This window comes from Stegodyphus dumicola, chromosome 5 (assembly GCF_044657685.1).
Source record: "Stegodyphus dumicola isolate Sdum_Otavi_A_Nest chromosome 5, ASM4465768v1".
NCBI classification, from domain to species: Eukaryota; Metazoa; Arthropoda; class Arachnida; order Araneae; family Eresidae; genus Stegodyphus; species Stegodyphus dumicola.
In genome coordinates this window covers 126,587,098-126,601,192 of record NC_140772.1, presented here as the reverse complement: position 1 = coordinate 126,601,192, position 14,095 = coordinate 126,587,098, and the positions used below count along the sequence as shown (strand labels likewise).

At 31.6% G+C, this 14,095-nt stretch overlaps 1 protein-coding gene across 4 annotated transcripts in view; it reads left to right on the top strand.

Annotated features, from left to right (window-relative positions):
• The window catches only part of LOC118198397 (spermatogenesis-associated protein 20), a 99,907-nt gene that overhangs the window by 70,110 nt on the left and 15,702 nt on the right, over nt 1–14,095 (top strand). For all 4 annotated transcript variants that reach the window (XM_085817037.1, XM_085817039.1, XM_085817038.1 and 1 more), the window contains exon 13: nt 8,311–8,510. In XM_085817037.1, coding sequence (XP_085673163.1) covers nt 8,311–8,510 — 200 coding nt within the window. The remainder of the gene's footprint in view (nt 1–8,310; nt 8,511–14,095) is intronic.

The window sequence follows — 14,095 nt, the reverse complement described above, 5'->3', positions numbered from 1 at the left end:
AAAGGATGACTGAATGAAGTAATTTCCCGTCTTCTGATTTCAGAAATGTGCCTCTTTTTTACTTAAATTACTTTGTTTGGGATATATGTTAAGGGAAAACTGTTATGCAATGAAAATTTAGAAAATGTTCAGAATTTTGATTAAGTTAAATTATTTAAATATTAATATGAGTGGAAAAATAAATTGTATTTATTATTAGGTGCCAAACGAATACAATTAATATGGCTTATTATTATTTATTTTCTATATTTTCAACTGAAATATCATCATTAAGTTTTGTAATATAGTTTAGTTCTGCATAGTTTTTTTTTCTCTCATTGTAAACTAATTCTGTAAATTGAAGTGTCATTTAAAATTTAAAAAAAAAAAGTTAATTGTTTTCCATTGTTGAGGTAATGCTCATTCTCTTAATAAATATTGCATTGCTCATATTTTAAATTACAAGTCTAATTTTTCTTTTAAGGTTATGCAGTTGTGTATAATGTAATTGGACAGGTACTTATTTTTTCCTTAAAATGTGCTTGAAAAGTGCTTATAGGTGCTTATTTTTTTAACTAAAATGTGGCTATGAACCCTGATAACTGTATTGTTTTCTGTTTAAAGTATATATCCAGATGTGGATTTTCTGACAGGAGTAACTCCTGCCCAATCATAATCGCTGTAAGCTGGTGCAACATTAGATTTTAGACATAATTTTTAATTAATTGTAGCTCTCAGATGTCATGATTTTAATTATACTGTCTCAGTCTGATGTTGATGGGTTTTCTACTTTTCTGCTGTGGATTCCAACAGAATTTGTATCTGATATTGTTTCTAGATATAAAAGTGCTTCTCTGTATTTCTGATTATTGGGAAAAATATCATCCTGTTTGTTTTGGTTCTTCATAAAATTCATAGTCTTGAGTGTATAGCTTAGTTTCTTTGCTGACTCTCCATTGACTTTTCGATTATACTGCTAATCTTGTTAGCTTGGTGAAGTTTAAAGCTTCTGTCTCTTTCTCTTGCAATTTAGATTCCCAGATATGTAGATACTTCTTCAAGATTTCAAATGTCTAAATATTCTTTGAGAATTCATTTAACTTCTTCAATTGATTCATACTTGTTGCTCACGACTAATATCAACATACACACTCTTAGACAAAAAAAAAAAAAAAAAAAAAGATGCATCAAGAAGGAGTTATTCAAATGAGATGAAAATCGGTAGAAGTAATGTTAATGTACAGAAAAACAAATGATTACAGTTTGAGAAAAATTGGGTGATTGATTGAAGTGATAGAGCTTCACAAAGTGAAAAAGTCAGTAACGCGTTTGTCCACCTCTGGCCCTTATTGCAAGCAGTTATTCGGCTTGGCATCGATTGATAGAGGTTGCAGATGTCCTCCTGAGAGATATCATGGCAAATTCTGTCCAACTGGCATGCTAGATCATCAACATCCCGAGCTGGTTGAAGGGCCCTGCCCATAATGCTCCAAACGTGCTCAATAGGAAAGACAGGGTTCATACGGTCCTTAAGAGTCCTTAAAAGTACTTAGATTTTTTGGAATCAATTTTTGGTCTTTAAAAGTCCCTAGTTTTGGCCAAAATCAGCAGACGGTCCTTAAGTTTAATCATCTGAAATTTCTGTCTGTTTTACCGACTGCCATTTTGAGTGTGAATTAGCATTTTGGAGGAATATTTTTGGCGATTCACTGACGTATCTTTTGAAGGGGCTCATGGGTTATAATTTGTTTCTATTTCTAATATAAGAGTGATACTCGAGGTTCTAAGCAAGAAGTGAAACATACGCATAGCAAAATTCGGTTCCCCCCCCCAATAAAGAGCCCTTAACCAACTTTTTGCTTTTGGGGATGTGAATTCTTTTATTAAATGGTTCTAAATTTGGTGACTTATCAACATTTTGGCGATTTTAAGACCAGCTTCTATAGAAAATTAATTCCGAGATCTGAGAATTTTTCGACGATTTTTACTTCCTTGTAAGAAGTAAAAACAAAAATATCCATTTTGACCGCTTTTGAGTGCAATTTAACGATGTTTTTGCATAATATCTGTACGTAAGGACAGAATAAAAGACTCTTTTCCTCCAAAAAATTATAAAACTGCTTTAAAATTAATTCTGAAGAAAATTTTTCGTGGCGTACGTACGTGTCTCGCATAACTCAAAAACGCGTAACGTTGAAATTTTGTATATAGGACTACTATAACATGTAGATGTGCACCTCGTATTTTGGTTGCAATCGGCCGCACCAAACGTATATAAATATATTTATATATATATCCACTCTGTTACCCGGCTCAGTGATCTCAGGTTCTTTACTCTTATATGTTTGTAAATTGTACATATTTTACTTTAAAAATGATTGAATTATATTGTTCTTATCTTCTGGTTTAGGTTTTTATGCCTTTAGTAAATCTGTATGCAATATTTTTAGAATTATCAATCATTTACGCATATCATTCGCACACCTGTATGCGAGACATAGTTACTGTCTACCAGAGTACATGGAATGGAATTCGTGAAGAATATACGACCTGGAATCATAATTTCTCTTAAATATCTTGCCAGTTGTGCAGATCAGATGTGCTGTAGCGACAACCGTTCATTCATTGGCAGCAAAAATATAAAATTTTGTAAATTCCGTCGAAACCTGTATGCATATCAATTTATGTCCAATTTGATTTACACCTTCTTGGTGGATCTTTTTTTTTTTTTTTTTTTTTTTTTTGTTTGTTTGTTTAAGAGTGATTATATAAGTTCTTGCATTTTTCTTGTGTAATGTAAAGGAACATGGATCAGCCTTTCCTGTAACATATCCTTGTTTTCACAGGATTTCACCTATTTTAAGTTTCTAGCTGATACAGACTTTGTTTGCTTCTGAAACAGAGATGTAACCTTCTGGTTACTTCATATATATTTCTTCTTTCTGATCTCCATACAGAAAAGCTGTTTTTACATCAAAGTGGTTCATGTGCATATTCTTTTCAGCTGCTATTGGCAAGATAGTCCTTATTGTGATATTTTTTTATGACTGGTGCAAATGTTTCACTGTAGTCATGGCCGAATTTTCGGCAGTATCCTTTAGCTAGTAAAACTTTATGTCTGATATCATTTCCTGAAGCATCAGATTTTGTTTTGAATGTCCATTTATTTCCAGTTGCTTTCTTTCCTTTTGGTATCATGTTTTGTTTCTCTTTAGTGATTCCATTTCTTCTTTTGTGGATTTTAACCACAATCCTTTTCTTTGGTTGAAAAAGTTTGCAGTTCTTTCCAGTCTTCAGAAATTTTGATTTCTTTGTTCTTAACCTTGTATGAGCATCTGTTTGGTGGGACTCCCTTAATTGTTTACTGTGATCTTGTCAGTAATAGGGGAGTTTCTTCTGTTTCATTTCCTTCCTCTATTGTAGCATCTGGACATGATTCTCTCAATTTGCAATTTGTTTTCTTTAAGAGGCCATTATTTTTCCTCATCCTGATCATTTAATTGATGAGGCATTTCTTCCTTTTTGTTTTATTGAATATTACACTTCTGATCACAACGCTGTTTGTGTGTGGCATGTAAATTCTGTAACCTTTAATATGGTCGCTGTATCCAACAAAAATTCCCATTTTCTGCTCTTACATCTAGTTTACTTTTCTGCTTTGGAACTAGGCAATAAGCTGTGCTGCCGAAAACTCTGATATGGTTCAAGTTCATTTTTATTGTTATTATTCCAGAGCTCATACAGTGTTTTTCCTATTGACCTTAATGGTAGCCTATTTTATAGATAGGTGGCTGTCATTACGGCTTCACCCCAAAATTCTCTTTTGAGTCCTGAATTGAGTAGTAGGCATCTCACCATTTCCATTAAATATAATTTTTTTTCTTTCATCTCTACCATTCTCTTGTGTTGGATATGTTGAGGAGGTTTGATGTTCAATTCCCTCTTCCTTTAAATACTCTTCAATCTCTTTGTTTGTGTATTCTCCTCCATTATCTCTTCTTAAAATTTTTGGCTTTCTTTCCAAATTTGTTCTTTGCCATGGTTACAAATTTCTTTAACCCCCTGACTGCTCAATTTGTAGACCGAGATCGCTTCAAAAATTGCGTAATTTTTTTTTTTCTTTGCATATTTTAAATCTATACATATTCAGTCGAATTACAGTTAATTTATATTTATTGCATAATATAAAAAAGCAAAATGTATAAAATTTAAGAAAATATAAAGCACTGAGGAAAAACTACCTTAGAAATGCAGTTTAGTATGATAGAGTTCAAAACAGGGTTCAAGGCACCATATTCAATAAATCTAATTAATGATCAATGTAATTATTAATCTAATCAATAAATCTAATTAATAATTCAATAATTTAATTAAGTAATCAAGATAATCGCTGAACGTTTTCTAGAAGCCATTTCTGAGTGGTAATATCATGTGCCTTCAAAAATGCTGCAATTTAACGGACAACTAACGATATCTTTTGGCCAAAATGTAAATTAAACGTCTAATACTGTATATAATTTATTTTAATGGTTAAACGGGGGGGGGGGGGAGAAACGGGCCGCACTCCTCAATAAAGGAAGAAAAACATATGCTTGCGGGAGGAGCAGATTTCGCTACATTTGAGTTGCCCGTGGAAATCACGGGATGAGCAGCTTGAGGGTTAACTTGGAGATAGCATCATCTTTTGTAGCTAATGATTCTCATTGTGTCTCAACTGATTTTGCTCTATAGTTGTTTAGCTTGGGATACAGAAATTCAGACATTTTGCTTCTGATACAGTGTTCACATTCTTTTTCCTTTTTAGGTTCTTGGTTGATCTGTATTCCGGTTGCGAGGTCATCATTCTTTAGCATTTTGATTGTTTCATAATTTCTTTTAGTCTTCTATGCCAAAGATCTATGCTATTTTCATTTCCATTTGCAGTTGCAATTTTGGCTTTTTTTCTTTGTGATTCAATTATGGTATATAAATTTTTTTCTGTATTCTGAAAATATCTTCTTCAAATTCAAATGAAACCCTTTGTAATTTTTCCTACAGATATTAATCCTCCATCTAGGTCAAGAATGTATAGAATGTCTATGAGTCTTACTTTTATTTTGATATGTCGTCATCTGTGCAGTATAAGTATCCTTTTCCAATGCCTATGGACTTCATCTAAGTACCGTTAGCAATTGCTATTTGCTCAGTTGTGCTTCTGTCTAATTTCGGGAAAAAGCTTATGTTATCAGTCATATGACAAGCGGCTCCTGAATCAGTTGACTGGTTTGAGTTCTAAGCTTCCTATTTTTTTTGCAATACTTGCATCTTTTTTGATTGAAATGCTTGAATTTTGTCTTAAAATTTGTTTTGAAGGTGGTTGTTCCTTCTGTTCGCATGCCTTCTTTTCTTCTTAAGCATTTGTCAGTGAGTTTCGTTTTTTCATATTCCAATGTTTTCTTCTTCTGGGCATGCTTCTAAAGCTGCAATAAGACTTTTGTAGCTTTTTGTTAAGCCGCTTAGTAAGAGTGCTGTAATGTAACTGTCTTTTATATTTTCACCAATTTCTTGCTGTTTTTCTACAATTTCGAGCATTTTGTTGATGTGTTCTTTGAGCTTGTATTCATTTTCCGATTTTAACGTAAATAGCTTTCTGAGAAGGAAATGTTTACTGGAAAGATTTTTTTCTTTCATGAATTTTCATATCTCTTTAGTTGTTGTTTTATGTCTCTTTAGTTGTTTTCTTATGTGTATGATTTGGTTATCTTCTACAAGTAAACTTATGGTAGCTTGTGCTTGTTCATCTCGTTTTATCCACTCAGCGTTGATTTCTTTTGGTGTATCATTTGCGATTAAATCCCATAGATTTTCTTTTTTTGAGAATCATTTCAGGTTTGTATTTCCATAGTTAATAGTTGTTATTGTATAGTTTCATAATCGAATATTTTCACAGCTAGTAGCCATTTCTGCTTTTGTTTTTTGAATGCGCTGTACTATGTTAGTTTTGTTTCACTTTTTGAAAACAGGCTTGGCTTTTCTCCTTTGGATTATCCAGTGATAATTTATGGCAGAGTATATTTTCTGTTTTTATTTTTATTCGTAATAGCTTATCTCACTATGTTTTATGCTCTTGGTTTGAAGTAAACATGCAATCAGTCTCCTAATCAAATGAAGGTTTGTGTTGTTCATTTGTTTACTATTGGAATGCAGCTTATTCGAGATGAGCGAATAAATAAAACAGAGTAAAAGTTCTTACCTTATTAATGGGTAATCCATCTTATTATATATAAGAAGCACAACCATTATTAGTAGTACACAAAAAACATATTTATTAGGTATGAGAGGAAAAAGATATCTAGCAGTGGTACAAGTGTTACCAGCTCTCCATGGCAGAACGCATAAGAATGAATCATACAAGGAGAGAAGTTTCTCTTCCTTTGGATCGAGTGCAGTTCCAGTTAGCGGGTGTGGGGTAAAGTAACGTCGGAGGGTACACCTTAATCACTTTCATTTTCAAGGGCAGTTGCTCCACAGGTTCCAACCTCTCCCCATTTGGGAGCATAACTTGTATCATCATCACCTATCATAATATATTTTCTTCATTTGATCTCAAAAAGTAGTTCAAGTGAGTCTTCACTCATGTGCTTTTTTCGTGGAGTGAAACACGCTAAATGGAAAGGAAGTTTGTGGGGGAAGGGAATTAGCAACTTGACCTTTTTTCCACGGCTGTTATTTCCATGGTTATAAGACAAATCAAGCAATGGAAGATGATCCTGAAATTCTTCTTTTAAAGTTACAGATTATAGTAATGTTCTAATTCCTATACACTGAAACTCTATGTCTTAAAAAAAAAAAAAAAAAAAAAAAAAAAACTATATAAATGTGAAATTGAAAAGTGCTATCAGACTGTAAGAATAAGTGTTAGAAGGAAGACAGAGCACATTATATTATCATTTAACAACTATGTAATAAGTTCATTCAGAGCCATCTAAAAAAATATTAAAATAAATTTTTTGTTATAAAAATTAGTTATATGACCAACATATACTGTAAGTATAAAAAAAAAAAAAAAACACTATCCTTCTAAAAATTAGCATATACCAGGCTCGAGGGCAGCTTTATAAATAAAAGCCATTTACCCTCAAAAAGAAATGAAGCAAAATTTCTCTCTCACTGAAAAATAAATGAACTCATCATAGGACCTTGCCTGATCTTTGCTGAGTGGGAAAAAAACAATATTGGTGATAAAATTATATAACATCAGGATACAAAAATTAGAATAAAATTTACAACTATTAAAAAATGCAATAAATAAGTAATTGCATTTAAAAAGTAGAATAATCTGCATGCGGAGTGTTTTTGTGCCCGTTGGCATTGCATGCCATGCAACAAAGTGAAAAATTCCATCGTTGAAACTGAATTCTTCACTACTCACTCATACGTCACTTTAAATTCTGCAATTATTTTTGTATTTCTGAAATATTGCCAAGAGATAGCATGACTAGACCTAGTTCCTTCACAATTTTTTGAGTGAGATTTCCCACCTTTAGTATCTGTTATTGAATACTCGTGTGATATCTGTTAGAATTTCAACTAAAAGACCATTCAAGGTATTTTTGATATTCATAGCGAATGTTTTTTTGATAAAGTAAGCAAAGAAAATTTTGATTTTTTTTATTAAATAAATGATTTTGGTTTTGTGATAAATGTGGTTTTTATGCTCTGATATCCAAAGCAGGCTGTAAAGCTGTTTAAAAGGTAAAGTTAAAAAACCATTTTCTAAAGGATTTTTTACATAATTTTAATAATAATTTTTATGTAGATATTTATATTAAATACATCAAAATGATAGCGTTAATAAATATAGTGTCACATTGTATTTTTTTTAAATTTAAAACTTGAGTGCATTGCAGAGAAAACTAGTGATTAGTGGATGGGATATCACTTATTTGACCACCCATAGGTCCATTAAAAACTGCTTACTGTCAAAAATATATTGCATTTTTTAAATTTAGGGTAGAACATATATAAATTTTCAGCAATTAAAATGAATGCTTTTGGGGGTCAGAAATTCGGGGGAAAAAATCTGATCAAGAAGGGGTTTCACTTTTAGGTAAATAATTAGTAAAGCATAGGCTGTAATTTTCAAATTACTTTCTAGCACAATTATCAATAATTTCTTATAAAATGAAATTTCTATTGCAGAATAATTTTGCTAATTTAATAACTACAATTACATTATGTTTAATACAATTTAAAATATGTAAGTTTATCGCTTGCACTATAGTACTTTTGGAGAGAATAACTGCTTTCTTATATTATAGTAAACTAATTTACTTTTATTATATTTTTTAGATCAAGATGGTGCTGAGCCTAATCCTAATTCTGTTGCTGTATGCAACTTATTACGTCTGTCAAATATTTTTGTTGATCATAGTTTGCAAGATAAAGCAGTGAAAATTTTATCTTTATATAGTCATAGGATGACAATATTACCTCTAGCTCTTCCTGAAATGTTGTGTGGTTTGATGTTTTATTCTTCTAATCTTAAACAGGTATTAATTTATTGCATATTGTTATTAGTATATTTTTCAGTCAAGTTGTATATTTAATTTACTCAGTTTTGTTAATGCTATTTATTTTTATCAACTGAAAGAAACAAATGTTTTTCTCATTTCATGTGTGGAGTTATACCACTGGTTAAAATTTAGTTTAAATTTGAGAAAATAGTAACCAGCATCTTTCTTTCATTATTTGACAAATATCTATTTATTGTTTAGTGTGAAAACACAACACAGCATAAAGTTAAAAATGAAATATACTAATTTGTTAAATATGTGAATATTTTATTTACTGCTGAAGAATTTTTGAAGCAAAAGATGAGAAACATTAAAAAAAATAAAAGCTAATTTTAATTAATAAGCTGATTATAATGTATTTAGAATTATTCTGTTTATATCAAACAATAAATGTGTCATAAAAATTGCAGATAAAGGTAGGTGTAAATTATTTTGCTGAAGGCTTTATGGAAGAAAATACAGACATGCATATAAAATATGCAAAATGAAATGGTTAAGTGTTGTTACCAAGTTAGGGTAGTAAAACAGAAAACTTAAATAAAGGGTATTATATTTTAGATGACAATTTACTGCATAATAATTATTATTACAGTGCTTCATCCGCAAAGCTGTATTCCTCAATCCAGAAAGTCATCTGACAAAGCAAACTATTTCCAGTGTAGTTAGATTGCTAGGAAAGTTGTTAAAGATATGTTTTGTATACCTTTCAAACACTGCTTTAGTAATGTAACTTTATATATGTCTTCAATTTTATACAGCATTAATTTATTAATGTAGAAAGTATAGTTCTAATTAAATGAAAGTTAGGTTAATTGCTATTTTTGTAATTATATTTCTCATTGTTTCCTTTAGTAATTTACATATCCACATGCTTCTTGTTTTTTGCTTATCAGTTATTATAATTTGTGTATAAGTCATATACAAACAACATGTTTTTAAACTAAATAGAGAATATAAAATTTATAATTGGAAATTTTGACTGATTTTGTTCTCAAGAGTGTATTACTGACTTAATTTACTGCTAGAGGGGCTACAAGTCCTATGAAGTCAACAATCATACGGATGCCACAATGAAAATTTTGAAATACTTGCAGATGATACGTGGCAGAAAAAAGAAAAATAATGGCTGGATTTGAAAATATAAACTATTTTAGCCTGGCAGAAAAATTTTTTTTTTGCTAATAGCTAGTAGTTTAGTGTAGAAAAAAATAGATTTGATATGAGAACATTATTATGCTATGATTTTAAAATGGGATTAAGTCAAGAAAAATACATTCAATATCTATTGCTTCAAAAATTCAAAAATTTTTGAGTTTTAAAAGCATTTGTTGAATTTTTTATTTTATCTGAATTTCTAAATTTTGCTCTTAGAAAAGAAGGAAAAAAGGTGAAATAATGAATTTTTTATCAAGATTAATTTTTCTTTCAGAAGAATTATATTGCTACTAAAACATCAATCCATATTTACTCTCCATGTAATAATTTATACAAAGCAATATTAATAAAATTGTGTTTTTTATAAAATTTTAAATTCAATGTTCCATTTATGGAACATTGGCATGTAAAAGGTTAAATGTATTTAGGAAATTTTTAAACATAAAAAAAAATCAATTCATTTTTTATCCTAAAATGTATTTTTATGCGTAGCATATTTTCATTATATCCTTAGAATTCTATTTTAGAATGTAATTGTCAAGAACTGAATTCTAATCATCAGTAATATAATAAGTAATTATTACGGTTATTAATAAATCCTTCTTATAAAGTAATTGCAAATATTTCAAAAAACTTTCTGTCTGAATGCAAATATTTCTAATTTTATATTAATCAAGACTACACACGATATTATTTATTTGCACTTCAATTTTTACCATCTCAGCTCTAGTAGAAGTTACAAATCAATTATATTTAATTAAGGAATGACCATTTAAGTTTAGAAACAGCGTACCATAACAGCAATTCAATTATTAGCGCCGTATCTTTCATGTTACTCCCGATTGGCAAGCTACATTGCGCTTAAACTAGGTTAGTTGGATATTTGAACATAGAAAGAACATGGGAGCTATTTGGTTAAGATGCTTTCATAGAGAACCTTTGTAAAGAGAACCTTGAAAAAAAAACTGGTTGGTTTTCGTAGATTACGAAAACCAACCATGCAGCCTGGGTTAGACTTTGCAACAAACAATTAGTATTTAACAATCTTCAAATGCTAGGCAACTGGTGAGGCTCCAATTTAATATTTTATTTGTAAATATTTAAAATATTGTTGTATTCTTAGACACAAAAAGCAGAATTTAAGTTTTGTTAACTCGTTAGTAAGCTACCAAGCCGTGCAAGCTACCAAGCTAGTGCAAATGAATATTCAATTTGTTTTGAAATAACTGTATTCACTTAATATTCTTGGAATATGAGCTAAAGAAGGAATGTTCTCGGTAGATTAAAGAAGTGTTTAAATCCAGTGAGATTAGGTTTTTCTTACAAGCTCAGAATCAAAACTATTCTACAATTGCCCGAGTAGTTGACTTGTAAATGGCTGTGAATTAAGCAGATGACTTTTAATCTTACGTTATTCAGTCAGAAAACGTATTCCAAATGTTTTGTATTGCATGACAAGGCATCTTTTCATTTTTCAATAACCAGTCGGAGAACTGCTTGTATTCCGAAAATAAGTATGTGTACTCAATCGTCCTGCATGTTCTTCAAATTTGTCTTCTTGTGATTTTTTTTTTTTTCCCCAAAACTAAAGTTGCCTCTCAAATGAAAGTTTTTTGACATTCAAGTATGACATCTGGCAAAAGTTGACATCTACTTTTAGTTTTTGACAAAAGGAGTATGACATCTACTTTTAGAGGCATGTCAAAAACAGATCTTTACAAGCCTTCTCTTCCATTACATGTGCATTCAGACAAAAAGTTGTGTATCAGCGTAAATTCTATAACCTATTTTTATTACACTCTGATTACTTTATTAACATACAGTAAATATATGCTAAACCTTTTACTTCAGCTTCAGTAATTCGGAATTGTTGTCGGAACTAGGACTTAGAAAATAAGTCAAATTGAATATTTTGGATAATCCAATAAATTCAAGGTCGAAGTTTCAATATTTTATTTTCGGAGGGAGGGAAAATTTTTACAGTTTTGGTCCATTATCCTAAGTATATTTGCTTCGATTCTTTATTTTTTCCATAAAAGAGAAAATCTTATGCATGGTATACATATAACGCATAGCTTCAAATTAAAATTTAACAATATGCATGGTGATTATAGTTAAAGTTCCACTTTGAAATGGTGATAGAAGGAAAACTACTGGATCAAATGTTATCAAACTTGGTAACCATGTAAAGGTCATGGGAATTTATTTTCCACGAAAAAATAAAGTTCAAAACCTCACCACCAGGGGGGGAATAGCACTGCATGCAATATATTTAAACGAAATATGGGTCGAAATCTAACTTAATCTTTTGTTACACGCTTTTAATATGTTGTATACCCTTAAGAAACTTTGAAGTAAGCAAATTACCATTTAAGGGCATTAAATTCGATAAAAGTCGAGTGCGCCATCTGTGTAAGGGAGAAATTCATCCGTGAAAACCACAAATTAGGGATTAGAAAATGTGATATCGCAAATCACTCGCACAAGTGGGTACAATCTGGAAATCGTTTTCTTACAGATTGCTAGTTCGTAATTTTTGAAGCCTGAATTTGGCCTTAAAACATGAAGATACTGATTCAAAACGCGTTTAATCGATTTGGGCCAAAGACATCCCTCATGTTATCTACCTAGTTCCATTGCATTCTCCTACCACATTCGATTGCATAGCAGTCATTCCACACCAGGGTGTGGAATGACAGCTAGTTTCATAACTGAACCATTTTTCTCTGAATAGCAGTCGACAGCGGGACTACTGTGATTGCAGCTCGCTTAGAGTCAATGTTAAAATGTTTCGTGATACATGAACTGCAGTAACATGGCATTTTAGATACTACGAATTTTATGCAAAGCTGGGCCCCACAGCACAGTTACTTAGGAAACATTTCACGAATGAACGTCTTATAGGCCAACACTTCCCCTCTTCCCACCAGATCACAAACCTCTGTGACTTTTAGCTATGAGGTTAACTCAAAAGCACTGTTTATGGTGATAATCTAAACAATTTGGCAGATATGAAAAATGTGATACACCAACATGTCCGTAACATTCCTCCTGATATGCTAAGAGCTGCTGTTGAGGATGCAGTAACAGGATTTAATTTGCTTTTGGAAAATACTGGACGTTACATTGAACATGCTTTATTTATAAGACATTTCGGAAACGATTAAACACATTTTAAACCGATGTTTTCATGTCTTATTTCTTTTAACAATATTGCATACAGTGCAATTTTTCCCTTTTGGTGAGTTTTTGAACTGTTTTTTTTCCCGCGGAAAATAAATTCCCATAACCTCCTTTACATGGTTCCCAAGTGTGATAACATTTGGTCCGGTAGTGTTCCTTGTATGACCATTTCAATGTGGAACTTTAGTTATAACCTCCATGTAAATTAAACTTTGAAACGCAATTCATGTAATTGATATTTTAAAAAAATTGACAAGAATGCAAAATTTATGGATGTCTAGCATTCATAAAACATTAATTTTCTTGTGTGAGCACTGAAAATAACTGTAGAAGGAAAGAAGAAAATTAGGGAGAAAAGTAAGCAAAAATTTGTAGAGAAATTTGGCTGTCAGACATACCAAGATGTTAAAAAAAGTTGGATGCTTTTGAAGATACTTTCAGGATACTTCAAAGAATTTAGGTGTTCAAAGAGAAAACGCTTGGACATATACACCAGCAAATACCATCAATTGAGCTTGTGTTAACAGAAAAGACAAAAACGATATCATTGCAAATTAAAGTGAAGAGCAACTGGTTTTAGACTATGTGGTTGTATAAATTTAAATTATGTTATAAAACATCATATCATATCGTAAACAGAGGATCCCAGGATTTCTCAATCGAATTATTTGAAGATTCAGGAGTTTATTCAGTGATCTATGTGGATGTCACCTAAAGACATTTTTTCCTGAAGACAGCGGCCGAGCAGTAAAGTCGCTGAACACTGGTAGTTTGGTCCGAGGTTCGAATCCTGCAAACGGGCTGGCTGCATGGACGTTTTTGTGGTTTTCCCATGTGTAACGTGTATATAAGCCAGTTTGCCTTAGAAAGTCCTCCACGAAGGCATACCTCCCCTTAGGTAGATAGCCCTAGTGTGCTTTGTCATAATTAAATAAACCAAAACCTCTTAATGAAACCGGTCTTTCCTTTTATCTCATACCTTCAAAATGCTTAGCTTCTAAAGACTGATAAAGGCTCTGATGAAATGGCTTGAATTGGATTGCTAAGTTACGGCAAAGCAGGGCTATCTGCCTAAAAGGAAGGATGCCTTCGTGAAGAAATTTCTAAGCGAAACCAGCTGGCATACACGTTACACATGAGAAAATCCACGAAAACGCCCATGCAACCTGCCTGTTTACTGGGATTCAAACTCCAGAGTGAATTACCAGTGTTCAGCGACTTTA